The sequence below is a fragment of the Larimichthys crocea genome, chromosome XVII (assembly GCF_000972845.2).
Source record: "Larimichthys crocea isolate SSNF chromosome XVII, L_crocea_2.0, whole genome shotgun sequence".
NCBI classification, from domain to species: domain Eukaryota; kingdom Metazoa; phylum Chordata; class Actinopteri; family Sciaenidae; genus Larimichthys; species Larimichthys crocea.
The window spans coordinates 18,338,781-18,358,788 of record NC_040027.1 but is presented as its reverse complement, the minus strand read 5'-3'; the positions used below and the strand labels follow the sequence as shown (position 1 = coordinate 18,358,788).

The 20,008-nt window shown below is 37.9% G+C and overlaps 1 protein-coding gene across 1 annotated transcript; it reads left to right on the top strand.

Annotated features, from left to right (window-relative positions):
• Positions 1 to 51: 51 nt before the first annotated feature.
• Positions 52 to 19,580, top strand: ghrhrl (growth hormone releasing hormone receptor, like). The gene is made up of 13 exons (XM_010730221.3): positions 52 to 1,421; positions 7,634 to 7,739; positions 8,287 to 8,394; positions 10,753 to 10,844; positions 11,662 to 11,765; positions 12,655 to 12,787; positions 12,969 to 13,122; positions 14,916 to 14,976; positions 15,312 to 15,381; positions 15,719 to 15,810; positions 16,524 to 16,653; positions 18,139 to 18,180; positions 19,052 to 19,580. The coding sequence occupies exons 1-13, from the start codon at positions 1,368 to 1,370 to the stop codon at positions 19,151 to 19,153; spliced, it is 1,248 nt and encodes a 415-aa protein (XP_010728523.2). The 5' UTR covers positions 52 to 1,367; the 3' UTR covers positions 19,154 to 19,580.
• The last annotated feature ends 428 nt before the right edge of the window (positions 19,581 to 20,008 follow it).

Genomic DNA, 20,008 nt, shown 5'->3' with positions numbered 1-20,008 from the left:
TCATTCATTCAGAAATCTGACATGAGCGAAGCCGTCCCACACACAACGAACAGCACAAAAGTGTGTTTCCTGTATAACAATACCACAAGAGGCAATGAAGAGGGGGGTCAATCTAAGTTTATTATGTTCGAGGAAGATAAAAAAAAGAGTTAAATACCGACAACAGCTTGTTCTGTAATAAACCATAAAGCCGTGAACCATAAATAATTTAAACCAAGGCAAATATCTCCTCTGTTAATTTTATGTTGATACATTTCTAGCTAATGTTTAATAGTTCACTATGTGAAACATTTCAGAACACCAGGAGTGAAAAAAGCCTGTCAAGAAAATAATCAGTGACTCTGTTGTTGTTCTTTTCTCATTGTGCTTTTGTCAGAACCTGTTGTGTTAATCATCATTAATGTATTCATGTTCTTATCAAAGCTGAAATGAGTAGCAGATTAGGTAATCAATTAGTTGACTGACTGATCTGCAACGATTTTGTTTATGTCAGTTTTCTAGCAAAAATGACGTTACATTGGGAATTATGACAGAGAACTTTCACTATTTACTGAGAGAAAAACAATGAATTGATTAATCAAGAAAATAGTTGCCACATTTATTGATAATGAATATAGTCATTACTTTAAACCTTAACCCTTATAAGAGCATTTTAGCTGTTATTTGGTGTTAAATTCTTTTAATCTTTTTTTTTTCTCCTTTAGAAAACTCAACAAAATTCAGATTACAGAATGCACAAATAAAAAATATTAATAACAATCTGGTACTCAGACATAATTTAAAAAAAATGTATGTTAATGATCAGCCATAGAAACATAAAGCAAACAGAACATTGTTTTTCCATCAAAGCCTGGCCTCTTCTCATCCATGTGACCCCTCTCGGTTTGTGTGCCTGATTTCTCCACCTCACATGACACAAGAACAAACTTTGTGTGAGTATTTGGCGACACAGACTGGCGCAGGAAAGCAGAGGGATGAATTTAGACTGTCACCTAATACCGGCTGCAAAACGGCCTCAGCTGTAAAGCCTGCTGGCAGAACTAGGAGCTTTCCCTTTCAAAATAAAAGAGAAACGTGTCTCGTCACAGTCGTGCAACACATGGTTAATCAGACTTTAATACTTTATTATGCCACTGGAGGGGGGGTGCTTTGCAGGGGTTTAAAAATCTGTGCCATTTTAGAGACATTTCCTACCGACAGTTTCTAAATAAGGGCTTTGTGCTGAAATTTTCACACAGGAAGTGCTACATTTTCATTGTTGCATACTTGACACTGCTGTATTTACACATGGGGAGACAGAGAGGGGCTCAGCATCCCGTCCTGCTGTGTCTCCTGGAGGAGAGCCGGACTGAACGCAGCTCAGCAACATGACCTGTCTGCACATCAGAGGGATTCTTCTCACTCTGTGTTTGGCTCCAACTGTAAGTGACTTTAACTTAACTTTGTTAAGGAGAAAAAGAAAAAGATAAATGATTTTTTTCTAATGTAACTAGAAGCTGTTGTGAATATGAGAGAATATGAAATATGAATGTACAAATATGAGTCCTGAAACAGATATTCATAGATGATGATCTCCTACAAGACCTGAATTTTATTGAACATGTTAATAACTTGAAGTGTTCAAAAAATTAATCCAGACACACTGTGCACGCAGCTGCTGCCACTGAGCAGTTGTTTGATTCTTTACACAGCTCCAAAGAACATTTCTTGACATTAACGTGGATCATAAAAACACCGCAGGAGTGTATCAGCAGGCTGATCTGAAGCCAGAACTGTTTCATCTGAATTAATGTGTGTGTGTGTGTGTGTGTGTGTGTGTTGGATACTGGTTTCACAATTTAGTCCTTACTGGTTTTCTCAGTTTTCCATTAGAGTAAATGGAATATGTTTGTGTTTTGGACTGTTCCAATCTAACAAAACAACAGCTTTGAATTGGTTATTATCGGCTCTGGGAAACTGTGATGGATCTTATGAATTAATCTATTAATCGATTAATCAAGGATATAGACCTCAGATTAATATGTAATAAATAATTCCCTATTTGCAGCCCCAATACAATGTGATACAACACATCTATGATCGGCTATTATTTTTTCATTAGGTCTACTTTGTACCCAGTAACTTATATTTTGGAGACTGGTCTATGTGTGAGGATGTTTGTATGAGATGTAAGAATGTGGTTGTATATCGTGTGTATATGTGTGTGTGTGTGTGTGTGTGTGTGTGTGCAGTGAAATATAAAGCATGTCATATTGCCAAATGTAGCATATCAGCAAAATAAATGTCATTTTTCCTTTTTTCATTTCACTTCATTTAAATCCATGAAAATTGGATTCTTTTACATTAAACCACACACACACACACACACACACACACACACACACACACACACACACACACACACACACCCAAACACACTCACAGTTTATTACCTGCCTGAAATCAGAATATTGCCACTCTGTTTACTGTCTCCGTCGTTTGTACAATTTGTTTTGGACAATCAACTGTGAAGAAGCAGAGGCAGGCAACAAACTGCACACATGTATGCACATTCACACACCGACACAGCTTTTTTTTATCAACAGCTTTATAGGGTTATTATTACATGGCCACCTTGGTAATTTCCATAATGCAATAGAAATATGTGAAGCAGCCAAACAGGTGGTATGATGATCAGCACGGCAGAGAGAGAATAGGAACAGGGCAAACACTCATCACTGTGTTCCACTTCATTCTTTTCTCTTTCACTGCTCAGAACTGCAGAGAATTATATAATGAACTACCTGCGTCCATGAAACACACGCAGACATTTTCAAAAGAAAAACACAATCGCTACAAACAAGATCAATAGTACATGGCTGGTCTCTTTTGAATGTTCAGATTTGGTTGAAATATTCAGACAAAACACAGATGGAAATGATCTGTTCATCTTGTTCAAATATGCATCTTACTCTTATAAGCTAAACCTGATTCACGCCACAAGCAGCCAGTAGATTCATTGTTTTATATAGTTGTATGTCAGTTAAAAATAATTTGACATTTTGAGAAATATGTGCCATAGACAATAAAAAATATGGACTTTGTATCCGTGACGTCACCCATAGGTTTTGAGGAGCCGTTGTAAAGCTCAGAGTGAGGTGACTCTGGTCACCGCTGTCTTGGCAGCCTCTGCTGCCTAATCTAAAACTGGCCAAAGACAGGGAGTGATGGTGGAGCTAAGGCAGGCTGAATGCAGCCTGGTTGCTCAAACAAGCCAGCAGTAATGGCACCTACCTGTCAGTCAAAGCGGCTATGCTGTTAATTATGCATAACTCTTTAAACCTTAATATAATATTTTAACGGGGGAGTTAGGACAGTTGTCATGAATGTAGAAATTAACCATTTTTTGTACCAGGCTGTAAACATGTTTATTTCTGCTGTGACGTTGGACATTTTAATATGGGGACTTATGGAGACTGACTCATTCTGTAGCCAGCAGTTTTTGGAGACTTCCGCATTGCTGCTTGACTGGGAGGCAGAGTACTGTATGTAACTATTTCCCCGTTTTCAGTCTGTTCCCACTTTCCTATGTAGCATACACATATGAGACTGATATCAATCTTTTCATCTCATAACCAATTAGAGAAAATCTAACATGACAATTAAACTTAACATGAACTTTAGCTCTCAGCAAGAAAACTTCTAAGCCTATTCCAAAACGTCAAACAACTTATTTAATATCTAATTCAGAGAGTGGCTGTATTTGTGCTTTCATTTTAAGTGAGTGAATATGCTTTTTATTTTTATACTGTGCAGCAGTACTGCAGCAGCAGCTGCGTAAAAGTGCACCTCATTTGCTGTTGAAAATAGAAGGCAACATCTGCAAAGTGAGCCCAATCCAATGGCCCCTTTTTAGGTTGTTAGTAGATAATGGGTTTCACCTCTCTGGGAACATTTTTACACCAGACTGTGCGTTAACCTGGCAGTGTGAAGGGGCCTTTGGCTTTGCATTTAGTTTCATGGCTCATATTATCCAGACTTACCTAAGGTAACACCTCCCACCCCCCTCCCATCTCTCTGTATCCATATGTTTTCTGTCTCTGAAATGCAGCATAGTGTCTCCCTTTATGAAATGCGTGAGCATGCACATTATAAACCCTCTGTGTTTGTAAGCATGCAGTCTTGACTCTCCCACTGGCTTTCAAATCTTTGTTCACTCCCTCTCAACTGCACACCATTCTTATGTAGAATAAAATGTCTTCACACAGGGAAGATATGTGTCTGACAGTGACGCTTTTCTTTAGTGCGCTTTATAATTAAATACGTCTTCCTGCTCTGAATATAGATGCTGGCTTCGGTGTTCATTCATTGATAACACGACCGCACTTTTAGCAGCAAACAATATATCTGCACACATCTCCCGTACTGAAGCACGCAAAGTCTGTTTGAATTCTCCGCACAAGGCACAGCAAACCTTTTTTGTCATGCGTACCTCGCTTTTGGACTGGGAGAGTGGTAATTGCTGCATAAATTGCACAATAATACCTCTCATTAGATTATTAGCATTGCATTCGGAACAAAGAGGACTGGCTGCAGTTTTTCCTCAGGATGCTTCTAACACGTCCATTCCTCATTGATGGAGGGAGAGATTGTGCTGAGAGCTTGCATATTTATCCATACTTACTTAAAGACATTTGGAGGGAAATTTTCAACGTTCAGTAACAAGCAATAACTTCCTGTTTAGTTTTCTGTATTGTGATGATTTGACATATATATACACACACACACACAGGTTTGTTATTCTGCACAAACACAGGCTTTGGGATCTTTTTTAAGAATCCATTATTTGTGCAGGTGTGTTAAAAGGCGAACAAGTTCACAGTTAAGACACAAAATGAGGAGAAAGGGCAAAGGTGAGTGATTGTGTTGGAGAAGCTATAGCTTGACTGAATAACATTAGATATCTTATATACATGTACGACTGACACTAGGAATATTTATGTGTGTGTGCAATGAAATCTGCATATTTTGCCATTTACCAATGGCGTTATACACTTGGCAACAATCCTGAAAGTCAACCCTCGACCTCAGGGCTGAGTTCCTGTGTTTTTCATATAACATATCATCACGCCAAACAAAAAACAAACCTATATCTATGCAAGGCGTACTAGGGCGTGTAATTTCATGAAATAGCTCCAGGTGGGTTTGAATGGGTGCAGATGTTGCTGTTTACATCCCTTCAGAGAAACCTTTTTTTTTTTTTAATGGTAATGTTTATAACACAAAGATCCTGCATCCTATTGGATGACACTCAGAAAACTGGTTTGTAGGGGGAACTGGATTCACCCAGTGGGATTGTTTGTGGTCCCAGAAGAATTTTGCTTCTGAAGCTTCATTTCATTAAAAGTTTGGTTGCACTTGTTTTCCCTCAGGTCTTATAAAATGAGATCCAAGCCAAGTCGAATCAAGGACAAAAGTCTGTGCAGTATGCCTATCAATAACAGAGATGGCATTACCAAGAGTGTGCCTGCGACCTCAGTGTTTTATTGAATATATTTCTTCTAAAATAAAAGGAGAGCCTCAAAATTACTCAGTATCAGAAAAACAAAATGTAATACATTCTCCAAATTCCGAGTAATTTTGAAAATGGATGGGCGTCATGATTACATGGCTCCTTTATTTCCCTTTTTCTCCCTTTGTCTTGTTTTTGTCTGCATGTGCTTGTCTCTTCGGTTTAACACACAGACTCCTCTAATTTCTGCTGACATGCCATTGTGCCTTTCTCTTCCTAGCCACTAAAACTAGACAACAATGTCTTCAAGGACCATGCAGAGATGAGCTGAGCCTGTGCTTAAAAGGAAAGAAAATCTTTCATCTGTGATATATTTTTTTGAGATGTCATAATTCTTATGGCAAATCCTGCACCAGGATGGCAAAGTAAATGAAATCCATGTGTGATGTTTCTTTCATGGTCAATAAAAGCATAATTAATGCTACATTAATTAATGAAATACTGTCAAATCTTATGTGTTTCACTTGCCTGAATAAAGGTCAATTAAAAGGGAGCAGATGGATATTGTATTTCACTAGTGTGGAAGACATTTTATCAGTAAAAACACACTGCTGCTGTCAAACCTAACAAAAAGACCCAGCCTGCTGCTCTGACCTTTACATTCAGGATCAGCAGCAGCAGCAGCATGAAATAAGAATAAACCACACATGAACAGAGTGGTTTAACCCATTCAAATAAGCTACTCCGATAACCACCACCAACCTCTTTAGTAAGTACAAACATGATCTGTTTTATATAATGTTTAATATATAGAGTATGTGTGACAACTTTTGTTGATGTTAATGCATTCTCATCTCAGTTTTGATATTTCTAGCCGACAACTGGCAGCATAATGTTGATTTGTTATGTGGGCTCCATTACACTACGGAAAATATGATGTTTCAGAAATACAAACCAAATAGCCCTTCGTCTAAACACAAGCATTATATTTCCATGTCCATATTGTGCTTTTTCTTTAGACAATAGTCGAAAGGCAGCCCTCCTTCTTTTTCCACATCCCTCACTGCCAACAAAACAATCCTGTCCCCCTTTGCCGTACACCTTTTCCATCTACCTTCTTCCCTTTTTACCCTTCAACATCCACCATACATAGAAACAAGATGCTCTTATTTGTTTTAGTCTGAGATAAATGAAGAAGAATCTCTTGAGCGGCACTAAATAGATAGAGAACTAAGTTTTGGGAGGCCAAGACAATTATTTGTGTCCTTAGGGACAGAATCTTTTAATGAATTTTCCAAGCTTCCCCCATGTGTGCATTAAAGAAGGAACATTGTGCCTAATGCCACTAAAAGAAATGGGTGCCTTTTGCCAAAAGGTTACTGTTTTAGTGGAAAAGCACTTCCTGCTAGAGCATGAAGGCTAAATAAGTCACTGCCCTTTAAAACTTGACATGTATTTTGTTTTACAGACACAGGAAATGCCCCTTTCACGTAAATACAGACTAAGTGGTTGTCTTCTTCTGCTTGAATTTTTTATTCTATCATGCCACACCTAGGCATTACACAGGGTCCAGCATATATCTTAAGGTCACTATAGGGATAGTATTAAATCTTCTTGAGGTAGAGAACAGCTGTATGTTTGTGTTTATGTAATATATCATTACTAATAAAACATAATAAAGGTCAGAGGATAGAGCTGTCTCACTCCATAGACACATGAGATAGGTACATAACATAAAAGCCTCTATAAAGTCAAATAACAATGTCGGACCACTCAGGGTAAACATATTTCCTTGTTTGTAGACTAATGACCGATTGGCAAATACCTTATACTGTTAATACATCATGTATAACCATTTACAGACATAGAGTAGTTGTGGCACTATTCTGAGAACGTATAAAAGAACCAAAGAGGACAGCTTCTTTAGAATTGTGGCAGCATCATATCATGACAAGTGTATTGATAAATACTCCATTGTCCTTGAATAAGCTTTAAACCTTTTAGTATGAGACATCTTGGACTCCTGGGTAATTTCTTCTCTGACTCAACTGACTTTTCATGAATAAAATGCATGTTTATATCTAATACAGCATCCCCTCCTTACTGTTCTTCCTTCCATCCTCCCTTCTTTCCTACCTCTAGGCTTTGTCGAGCCTGCACCCTGAATGTGAGTTCATCTTTCAGCTGGAGAAAGACGAGCGTAACTGCCTTCAGTACATTACAGAGCACGGCAACAGCAGCACAGAAGGTACGCTTTCAAATTCACCCTGCAGCGGTAGAGCGGTTGTACTCGTAATGTGAAATATACCCTAACTGTTCACATTAAGTACAAGAGTCTAAGCTGAAATAAATGCTTCATTGAGAGTCATCAGTTGTCAAGGCAGATTCTTGATGGTGTCCCGACTGCAGAATAAAAACGTACTGGGTGATCTATCACTGTAAGGCATCTGTAGAGGAGAACACAAGGATAGTTACACAAGGATTTATGTGTGTAATCTAGCTCAAGATAAATGCCTTGGTTCGGGATCTAGAGTACTTCCTACTGTCATAATAGAATTTACACAGACGTGCATGTTATAGCTTTGAGGAATGTTCGGCGTATGATACACCCCATTTATTTTACTGTGCCTCCATTAGAATATATATTTAGACTGTGTGTATGTCTGTGCCGCTGTATTACATATATATATTATACAGTATTCAGGGAATCTCTCTTCTGATTAACCACCTTTACAGAAACATAATTACTTTTTTTTTTTAAACCTTCTTTTTCCTCTTAAACCTCCTCTGAAAAGGTTGTCGGCCCTTCTGGGATGCAGTCGTCTGCTGGCCTCATGCACTTATTGGGGAAATAGTCCACAGAGCTTGTCCTGCGGTCTTCTCCCTCTTCAAAAACAACACAGGTGACTAAAGAGCTCACATGGTGAAAGAGGGTGTGAGTACGGTGTTCAGCCTGAGATAATGATGAGAGCTGCATTTTCACCACTGGGTCAAAATTGGGCTGATTGTTGTTCTAATGACACCAAAGGGTATTTTTGATCCTGATTATATTTTTTTATATATTTATTTATCCAGTCCTTTATTTACTTGTTTCTTTTCTTTCTTATATTTTTTTGTGTGGTTTCTCCTCATGTCAACATTCAGTGCTCAGGCTTGCTAGATTGTCACAGGAGACTGCAATCAAATTAGTCTTTCTTAACAAGTAAATTAGCAGGTGTAATTTTAGTATATGCAGATAGTGGAACCTGTACAAACTGTTTAACAAAATTAGCAAGCAAGTAATACAGACAGGAAAACAAATAGACACTCGTGATGATGTCTGAGTCTGGTGATAAAATGTAGTGTAAAAAATAGTCCAGATATACATAGCACGGTATTCTCGACCCTATACATAGGTGTTCTCTATGGGCCCCTCCTTACGTCAATGGCCCTGTGAGCGATGCTACAGCATAAACCTTTTGTCAGCCATGTTTCAATATAGTTGGAACTGTCTACTAACCCAAGCTTCTCTGTTTCCTTCAAAACTGCATCCTTTTTGAAGATAACCTGTAAAATAGGGTTGTTCTGACATTGCAGGGCATGTTTTCTTTGTCTCTTGGAGAACAAGATATTTCTGAAGGCTGACAAGTGTGAGATGCACTCCAGTACTGTGAGTTTTTACTACAACATTGAAAGTGGACAGATCCATGCAGACCTGAAGAAGGTCAGAGCCTTAGCAGAGTAGCCTCCTGGCTCGTGTTTGCACATTAGGTCCACAACCATTCATTATAACACAAACTATATATCAACAATACGTTTTTATGTTGGACTGGATAAGAAGGAAAGTTCCAGGGAAACAGTGGTAAGGGGCTCAGCTATGAGTCAGTGATGGAGCTAATCGATGGCACCCACCCTTTTTCTGCAACTTTCATCTTCGCATGTGGAACCACAAACATAATTGGATTCACAGGGGCGAACAGCCAGACCAATATCATCTCCTGCTCCATGCAGAGCACATCACAGGCCAGTGAATACCAGTAAGTACAGCACCACTGGTTGGCTAAAGTACAGGCAGTGCAATGCAAAGACACAAGCTCCTCCTGTGATGTACCTTTGTGCTTTGTCCCCAATAAAATCTAATATAGCTAATATCCTGTAAAAGATATACATGTATATTATGTAATAAAAAAATTACTTTTTTTATTTAAAAACTGCTTTCCACCATAGCATTTGTTTTGACTCTTTTAGGACAGGATATCTCTACAAGTCACCTTTAATTAGAAGCCGAAATTAAGACGTCCATTCAAGTGTTCAAGACTAGTAGCCTTGGTATTGTAGGTGTATATGTGATAGAGGCGACTGGAGGATGCCTCGCCTTCCCGTTCCAAGCGTATAGGAGAAACTACGGTGACCATGAGCTACAAGGTCACCCCAATTTTTCCTCCTTTTTGATCCCCTCAGTTTACATTGTACTCATTATCAAAGCAGTAACATTAAATCACATTAAAAGTATTGAACTGATAATCCTTGATTTTAAAAGAAGTTTATATGGAGGCTTCTTCTGTTGAAGTAGTATTGATTAAGCACCTTCCATTTTCATATTACTGTTAAACTGTTTGTGTAATACTTATAATTGTTGATGTTGTAAAAATCATTTAACCAGTCCATATAATTTTCAATCTCCCTTTGCGCTCTGTATGGTCAAATGTTTTATTATTTATGTGTTTGTTATTGTTGGTATTTCGTATTATATCTGGAAAAGTCTGTCTTTTCCAACTGAATTACAACTTGGATACTGACATGAACGGTATTTACAATTTGGAAACTTGTCGTCACCTTTTCACGTGACTTTGGTAACAATGTTAGTGTGTTACCATGCTAACTGTCGTTAAAGAGAGAAGCTGAGAATGTTTTTAGTTTTGTAGGTTCAGATGAAGACCAGATGAAAAGTCGAGAGACTGCTGCTCAGTTCAATTGACCGGCAATCAGTCAAGTCAATTTATCCTGGCAGGAACATCAATTGCAATCCGTTCAGTAGTTTCCGAGACATTTCATCTAAATTGTGGCACTAGATAAAGGCTGCCACGTACCAAAGTTATTAAGATAAAATGTCTGAGAAACACGAATGTCTGTCCAAGACTTGAGATATTTTACAGTTAAAAATCTGACCTCAAAATACATTTTTTTTAATGAATATCTCAATCTCTTGACAAGTTAGTGATTCTAATCTGAAGATTATCTCTTCATGGTTGACTTTTTCATCTCTTGACCTTTCACCTCAGGTTCAGTGAGCCGTAACTGTACCAGTGGAGGTTGGTCCAGACCTTCATCACCGTACCACATCGCCTGCAGTGTGGATGATGACATTCCTGAGGTGAGAGCTGCTGGGGCAAGGCAGATAAAGAGGTCAGACTGGGGAATTGAATCTCCAGAGGAAGGTAACTAGAAGCACGAGGCAAGAAGCAACAGGAGCAAGGAGACTGCTAATAGGAAAAGGGAAAAGAATGAAAAAAGGAGGAGAAATACAGAAAGACAACCCGGCAGCTTCAACTTTAGACCAAACATGCTAAATAAGAAATGAAAAGTGAAGAGGTTCTTGTCAAAATTGTACTGCTGTGTGAGTGATGTTTGTTTGTTGAGTCTGCGAGGAAGCAAAACTGCTGTCCATATTACATTTTCCTTTGGGGTAATTGAGATTCGAATAGAGTAGTAACAGCAGTAAATGTGGCTCAGGTGAAAATACTTTTGCAAAGCAGTAAGTGAATCAAATGTCATCCATCAGATTATAACTGAAATTATTATTTGACAAAGTGTGAATGGTGCTTAATTGTACTTTGGTGCTATACATAGCATCTTTTGTCTTGAGTTAAAATAAAAAGACCTTTTAAATCCTCCACCCAGCAGGGGTGAAAAGTCACTAATTACATGTTCTGATGTTAGTGTAATTAAGTAGAGTAGCTCTTTCATGCATGCTTTAGGTCTTTTGAGTAGCCTTAGTCCGGTATTTCCATTAGACTCAGCTTCTGCATGTAGAAAAAGCTTTCTGGTAGTTACGCTGCAGTCCTCACCTCAATGCAATTGAGTCTCAAGCTTGTCTGCAATTCGGTCTCATTCTGAGTCATTATTTTCATTTTGAAGCCTGACGGCATTTTAAAGAATTTACAAAATCGTATTTCTTATTTTGCTTTCAGACAGAGGAATCATACTTTGCCACAGTGAAGCTCATATACACTATTGGCTACAGCATCTCTCTCGTGGTGCTGGCTGCTGCTGTGTTGATCCTTTTGTTCTTCAGGTAGGAACAGATTACAGTAAAATAACTTCCAGTCATCCAGAGTCAAGACTGACAGACTTTTATTCAATTTTTCAAAACCAAAAACTTTAATTACAACACATGACATGTTTGTGCCACATTTAAAAGTAGTCCTAGTGTAGCTTATTAAAGGAATAAGTCGACAATTTGGAAAATGCACTTGCACTTTCGTGTCAAAAGTTGGGAAAAATGATTGATATCTTCCTCATGTAAGCTAAATATAAGAGCCAGCAGGTGATTAACTTAGTTTAGCATAAAGACTGGCAGCAGGAGGAACCACCTAGTATGGCGCTGTCAAATCAAGTTCAACATGTCCACATGTTATATATTGTTTTGGTAAATCTGTGCACTAACAGAAAATGTTAAATTATAGTTTTATGGGGATACTTGCCAGCTTGCTGGCTCTAGCTTCATGTTAAGCATACAAACACAATGGCGGTCTCAATCTTCTCGTCTAATTTTGACCAATAATGCAAATAACCATGTTTCAGAAAACAGGTTATGGGATCACAATGTCAAGGGGTTCCTCACACCCTTCCAGCATCGGCTCTTTGGTCTACTGGATGAAGAGAAGTAGGAGTATATAGAGACACAAAACCTCTTAATTAATGGTTTCCTTTTTTTCTGTCACCTGTTGGTCATGAAATGATGATTACTAAGCTTTGTTTTCTTGCTAACTAGTTTGGTGTCCCTTTTACATGAGTAAAATCGACATTTGACATCATACTGTCAAAAAACAAGAAGAAACCAAGGCATTATAGCTGTTAGTTTAGGTGTAACAATGCATTATATAGAAGAATTATTTTTTTTATGTGTTACACAGCACTGCAGTATGTTTTTTTATGTGTATGTTACCCAATTTTTTTAACAGGAGGTTACGTTGTGCCAGGAACTTCATTCACATCCAGCTCTTCATCACGTTTATCCTGAAAGCTGTGTCCGTGTTCATTAAGGATGCTACTCTGTTCTCAAGTGATGACACCAACCACTGCACCCTTTCTACAGTAAGATAATGAGTCTGAGGACAAGAGGTTCTTGACTGTGTTAAGAAATTCCTGTGGGCAGTTCCCATATTTATCTTTTGCACTCATCTCATGTTGCCTGTGCACCTAATCTCTCATACTAATCCCTCCTTACGATTCACTCCGCATCCTCCCTTTCTTTCCTGTCTTTTTTCCTGTGCAGTTTGCCTGTAAGGCCTCTGTGGTCTTCTGTCACTACTGTGTAATGGCTAATTTTTTCTGGCTCCTGGTGGAGGCACTTTACCTCAATTCCCTGCTGCTTTCATCCTTCTATCACAGCCGTCGATGCCTCTGGGGCTTCGGCCTGCTGGGTTGGGGTAAGAAACCTTGACATGCATCTCCTCTGATATTTGTTAGGTTGAGCTGAAGAAATTGGTTTCAATATGAGATTTCATACATCAGAAATAGGAATACTGTACCTGATATGATAACGCTTTAACATTAGTGTAGAAGTTTTCAGGATTACAAAATGAAGGGACTTAGAAAGACTGGATCTGATATATTTAGCAGACACTTGAGTTGTCATCTCTGTATTAAATATATGTTGGCTCAAAGTGAGTTCCCCACTTGTGACTGTTATAAAATGTTTTATCCTTAGATTACACAAGGTCATGTGTAGGCCTTGAGGTCCTCAGCAGTATTAGTTGTTTGGCTTTGATTGATAACAGTAGGTGCCAGTCTATCTCAACACTGTGGTGGCCAGGGTCGAAGAGACCTCTTGCTGCCTTCCTAGACATAAAAGATAGCTTGCCGTTGACGGTCCAATCTGTCGTAAACAGTCATCTGTGACTAGAATATGATGACAATAACACCTGCATGAGTAAAAACATTCTCTTTGACTAATTCTGGGCGTATGGTATTTGTGGTGTTATCTTGGGGTTTAAAGTCTATCCACCAGCATGAGTTGAGCAGAATGCGAGACCGACTCAGGCACTTCTGATGTAATGTGAGAGTGTCTCTAATTCTCCTTGATCAAGCGTCAATAAACAATACAGCATAAGACATCAGAGGCTCCTGAACACTTTCTTCCTTGCTGACCTCACCACTGACTTTTGACTTTTGACAATTTCCCCACAACAGTGAAATGATAAAAGCAAGCAAATTACCTGAAAAGTTTGCCCCAATGTTTATTCTGTTCATGCAGCCAGTACATTCTGAGCAGAACGAGTTTCTGCTTTTTTAATCTTAGAAAATTGATGTGTTTTTTTAATCACTGTCCTTATAATTTGATAGTTCAGAGACAGTTTTTTACCATTTTCTGACATTGAATGAATCAAACGAGTGATTGATCAGTCAAAATGATTGCAGATTAAACAATATGAAAATAATCACTGGTTGCAGTCTTATTGCAGATATTAATATCTTTCAATAGGCATGCCAGATTTCTTGACTTTTCACTGAATTAAAAATAATGATTTGTGTTAACAAGTAATATGAGGTTCACTATAGCAATCATGCTGTGTCTTCTCTGTATAATGAAAATCAGATCAGAAGCTTTCAAATGTTTTTTTTTTTATTTCTTTTGACATTTACTTTTCATCTTCACAGGGTCAGTCACTGAAGAATTTGAAATTTCAACCTTTAATTTGTTTGTATATATACCATTCTGGTCACAATATGGTAGTGTTAGGTATATTCTGTATATTTTTTTAAACACTCAAACACACTGAAATATTCATTCTTCAAATCAGATTTCTGATTTCAAACCTATTGAGATAAACAGATATTTCTTATAGCTGTGCTTCAAAGGAGATTCACAGCCGTATTTAGGGACAACAAGAAGCAGACAGACTGCCATCGGCCAGCATCCCCAATTTAATATTTTAATCCAGTCGGAAAATCTCCTGGCTCAGTGGCATCAGCTGTAATTACAAAACAAACTGGATTTAACTTGCCATGATACAATGACTGTAGAGGAATTTGTCCCAGTATTAAGGCAATTGATGCAGATATTGTAGATGTGTATTGCTTAAAACCTCCATTTACTTTGAGTTTTTTCAGATCATTGCAGAAATGTCAAACTTTCAGCTGTCCAATTATGATTCAGCTGTGTTTTAATGTATTAATGGGGTCTCACTGACATTAGTTTTGTTTTCCTGCCTTTCCACAGGTGTACCTGTGCTCTTCATCGTCCTGTGGATTGGATCCAGGGTATACTTTGAGGACACAGAGTGTGTATAAACTTCTACTACTATTATTATCTCAGCAAGCACAATTATTTACATACAGGAGTATCACTAAATATTACTAAATCAAATCTTCTGCAATAATTTTTAACAAGTTCATCTGCAAAACAGCACTGCTGGGACTATTTATTACCCAAAGACATTTGACAAATATTAGCTACGTATTAGGTAGGCTATATTTTCTAATTAACTATCTTTGTCTTGATTTGGTCTCAACTCCTCAATGGTCTTGCTCTTGGTCTTGGATATGCTTTGTCTTGTTTTAGGTGTTCTTAACTACTTTTTGTACATCACACATTTTTAAATGTCTTCCTGAGTAGATGTTGGGACATCAATGAAGACTCGCCCTATTGGTGGATCATCAAGGGACCAATTGTTCTGTCTATAGCGGTAAATGCTCTCATTGTGCTGAAACACACAAAATGATGGTGTCTTTGGTGGACTAATTATGCAGATTACAGATTTTTATGTAGATGATTTGTTTACTTTCTTTTAAGAGATAGTTTCTGAGACATTATGTAGATTTTATGCACCTCAGAACAGTCTCAGAAACTGTCCTCACACCAGTCCTTGTTATTTACACACTTGGCTGCTCATATTGTTGTCATGACATTCAAGAATAACATCGTTGCAAATGACATTTGGTACAGCGCCTTTCAAGTCTTTAGCCCATTAAAGCTGAACGTGTTTTTTTCTTAAATTTGCATTCTTGCATTTTCGTCAACAGGTCAATTTCATGCTCTTCATAAACATCATCAGAATCCTGATACAGAAGCTCAATCCTCGGCTGATTCAGTTCAATAACTCCTCTCAGTACAGGTAATCATTTAGCTGCAGACACAGTTGTACACACACAGTATGAATGGCTGATTTCAGAGGTGATACAGTGTCTCTGACTTTAGCTGTTACTACATTTTAAATACAGGAAGACCTGACGAAGAAGTTGATTTTAAGCATTCTTTAGGTCTGAGATTTGTTTTATTAAACTTAACTTTTATTTATTCCTTATATAGTCGGAGAAGTGTGACTTTTTTCACTCTGTGGGCAATGTATAATTCACTACAGAACCTCAAACTACGCAGTCTATCTTCCCACTATCCAAGAGGCTTCTCAGAATATCTAATTGAATTGCTCACTAATTGGCTGAAATTTCAGGGACATTATGCATATCCGGCTCTCATAAAAGATACACCTAGGGTAGGTTAAGTGATGCTTGACTTAACAGCACCAGCTAAATTAATATATTCCTCTACACATAAAAAAAACATTACCTCTTCACTCACATTTTAAAACCCTCACTTTAAATCAGGCACCTGCTGCTCCGCTCATAAACTGAAGCTGTGCACAGACTGATACACAAACACACACACACACACACACAGGTATCATTTCGATTGACATCTGATGATTAGTGTGTCTTCATGCATGATGCTATCCAGAGCAGCATTTAGAAATGACATAAGGACTAAATGACCCCCAGAGGTAGCTTCACCTTTTGCATGTTGTTTTTTTTTTTCCCTTTTGTGCAATAGACGCCTGACTAAGTCGACCCTTCTCCTCATCCCTTTGTTTGGTACTCACTACATGTTCTTCAATTTCCTGCCTGACTACTTCAATGTTAACCTGCGCCTCTGTATCGAACTCTGCATGGGATCCTTCCAGGTACATACTCACATTTATAAACACTCAATATTTCACCCACACCCAGAATTCGATCTCTTTGGAGTCTGTATCTTGTCATGAACCTTGTCATATTGTTTGGACATAGGCATGAATCCTGTATATGAAAATGAGCAACTAATTTAGACTGCCCACAGTCCAAGAACATGCACTTAACAGGTTAATTGGTGACTGGAAGTTGTCTGTAGGTGTGAATGTGAGTGTGAATGGTTATTTGTCTCTATGTGTCCTGTGATGAACTGTCGACTTGTCCATGGTGTACCCTGCCTTTCACCCAAAATCAGCTGGGTTAGGCTCCAACCCCATCGTGACCCTGATAATGATAAGAGGTTATAGATAATGGATGAATGGATAATTTAGATTTAACTTTAATAGATTCACTTTCCACACGAGCAGTGTGGAAGTGAAAGTCTTCCTCCACTTTTATGCATATTTAATGTAGTCATTAAAATTGTAATTTATAAGTGCTAATTTACAAATTAATGAATGAATAAGCTGGTAATCCCCCCCACACACGCACACGCACACAATTTATGTAAAAAATATAGAGAATTTAGAGGCAGTACTGAGTCAAAGTACAAGCTATGCATGTTCACCATCGTATTTGCTTATATTAAAGGTCCAGTGTGTAGGATTTAGTGGTATTTCAATAGTGTCCAGACTTCCACCAACTGAATACATTTTGCCTCACCCTTCCCTTCCAAGTATGTAAAAGAACCTGCAAAGCCTGCGTAAAATATGAAAGGCTCTATCTAGATCCTTATTCTCATGTGAATATGCACTAACATATTTACTTATGAATGTTGCATTCCATTTCTGCCAATAGATCCTCCTAAATCTTACACCATGGGCCTTTAATAAATGCTTTGGTATTAAATAGTGCGTGAAGTGGAAAAGTGCATAGTTGTGCTGTGTTTCTGGGAATGTGAGGGACATTTGGCAGCAGTGTTTGGATCTGCCAAACACATGCAAACACAGAAAAGTCAAATGGCTTTCATGTCACACATGGCACAAGCTGGTTTGCATGCCAGGTCCCCAAATTGGATTTTGTTCTTGCCACCCTTTCTTTCAAGAATTTAAATGAAGAAGGCACTGAAGTGTGAAGTCAGCATGAAATTTACTCCCAAACTTCCAAAATAACACAAGCTTTGTCTCTGAAAGAGGTGTAACAAGAAATAGCAGTTTTATTCTGCAGGTTTTAGTGTAAATATAAAACGAAGGGCAGCAGAGTTTACAGCCTTCTCCCTTAAATGAAACATCAGCAGTGTATTATTGAGATAGAAAAACAAAAACAAACCATTATTCCTCTCTTGTTTGCTGGCTGTGTGAACAGAACATAATAAATAACCTATTTTAAATTCTCACTCTTCGGCCGATCGATTGTGTCTTGACATTTCAGCAGTCTTTACAGGAGCAACCTTTTAATGATGTACTAAATGTTGATATTTAAAACCGTCTCTCCCACAGGGCCTTCTCGTTGCAATTCTCTATTGCTTCCTCAATCAAGAGGTCAGTACAAGCCACACCACTCTCAAGCATTTATTATAACATATTCAATAAATGACACAGATTATTTACAGCTCTGTGTACCCAGATCATGTGTCAGCAAGGGATGAGATGTTTAGAGTTGTCAGGGCTTAAAATAAAAAATAATTTGCCACTTCTCTTCCCCGCATAGCATAATGGAAGGACCCTGAGCTCTTATTTAACCACCGAGACTAATGTGAGGCCAACCCAACACAGTATGAGGGCAACACCAGTCTATGTTTAATACTTAGTACATAATAACTCAAAACCCAACTTCCTTCGGGTGTGTCGGGCCACATGGATAGTGCGCTAATATATCTCTTATCACCTATCATATCATCATATATCAAATCATCTATCTATCCCCACAGGTGTGGCTTATCAATCAATATTGTTCGATGCCAAGAAAAATAATCTCCCTCTTTCTGTCATCCGTGCATCACTGCACTGTAACATTAACACACAAGTCAGACACTCTTTTATGACACAATATATTGTGTTTAATCCAGTGCAAAAACAACAATTTTTATGATTATGTGCTAGATGATTTCTTGTCTATGAGCAGTTGCCAGGCAACTACTGTAGACCCCACGAAGCAAGAAAGAAATGCTTAAATAATATTATTTAATTTAATGTCTTAGAGAACATCAATTTTCTCATTTAACTCTTAACAAATAAGCATATTATCCCCCTATGTCTATCTAACTATTGCAGCATTCCAATGATGAGATTTAAAGAAAAAATCATAAATCAATTACACACACAATTATGTGACAAGACTTGTAACAGCAAAAACAACCAAATACTGCATTTGTTGAGCGTGTGTGTATGTGTGTGTGTGCGTGTCTGACAGGTCCAAAAAGAGGTCCACATGCAGTGGCTGAGGTGGCAGGAGCGGAGCTATGGTGTGGTGTCACCTGCTGCAAAAGGCAGCCAGATGGACACACCCTTCTAGTTGTGTCATGACACGTCTTTACCTACAGTACTAAGACTTCTGCTAAATGAACACCATGCACACTTTATTTGTGAGGATTTTGTTTGTGTTTATGTGTTATAATCTGCGATGTCTTTTATGTAAATCAAACATTTGCCTTAAACTGAATGTATGAACAAGTCGTAGTCAGGCTGTTTTATTGTCACCTTTCTCTGTTGTTGCACTTAGATGTTCCTGCTTTTCTTGTGCCTCTTTCTCTGACGCTTTAATGCCGTCTGAAAATGACAGATTTCTCAAAGTTAAAGCATAATAATTATACTCTGTTTAATGTATATGTAAATATAGCTCTCTGCAGCCTCTTCCAATAAGCGAAGATGTCCCCAGTTGGCAGCTACAGAATGTTCAGTCAGTAATAAAAGCTTAAATAAGTATTTTGTAACATTTTTTTTTGTTTCATGAGGAAAATCTTAATAAATTTGATCCTTAAAAACAATGACCTAAAATCTGCCAGTTTGTTCTTTTTTCTAAACAAACCAACATCTTGTAATAATTGTTACAATAATGAGGTATATATTTGTTTAAATACAGATTTTGGACATGTATTGCCATTTAAAGATATTAATAGGTGTACAGACTATATGTTATATTTCCAGTTTTATTGCTGGACTGTGGAGCTGTATATGTACAGTCCCCATCCTCATGGTGAGAATTCTAATGGTTTCCAGTGGAAAAACAATTGTAACCATCACATTATAGTGTGTACTGACATGGTTTCTTCCATTGCATCCATTAGTCACCCAAAATTACAGACATTTAAATCCCAGCTACAGGCACAAAAATAAATGACTTTTATAGCACATTATAAACACATTATTC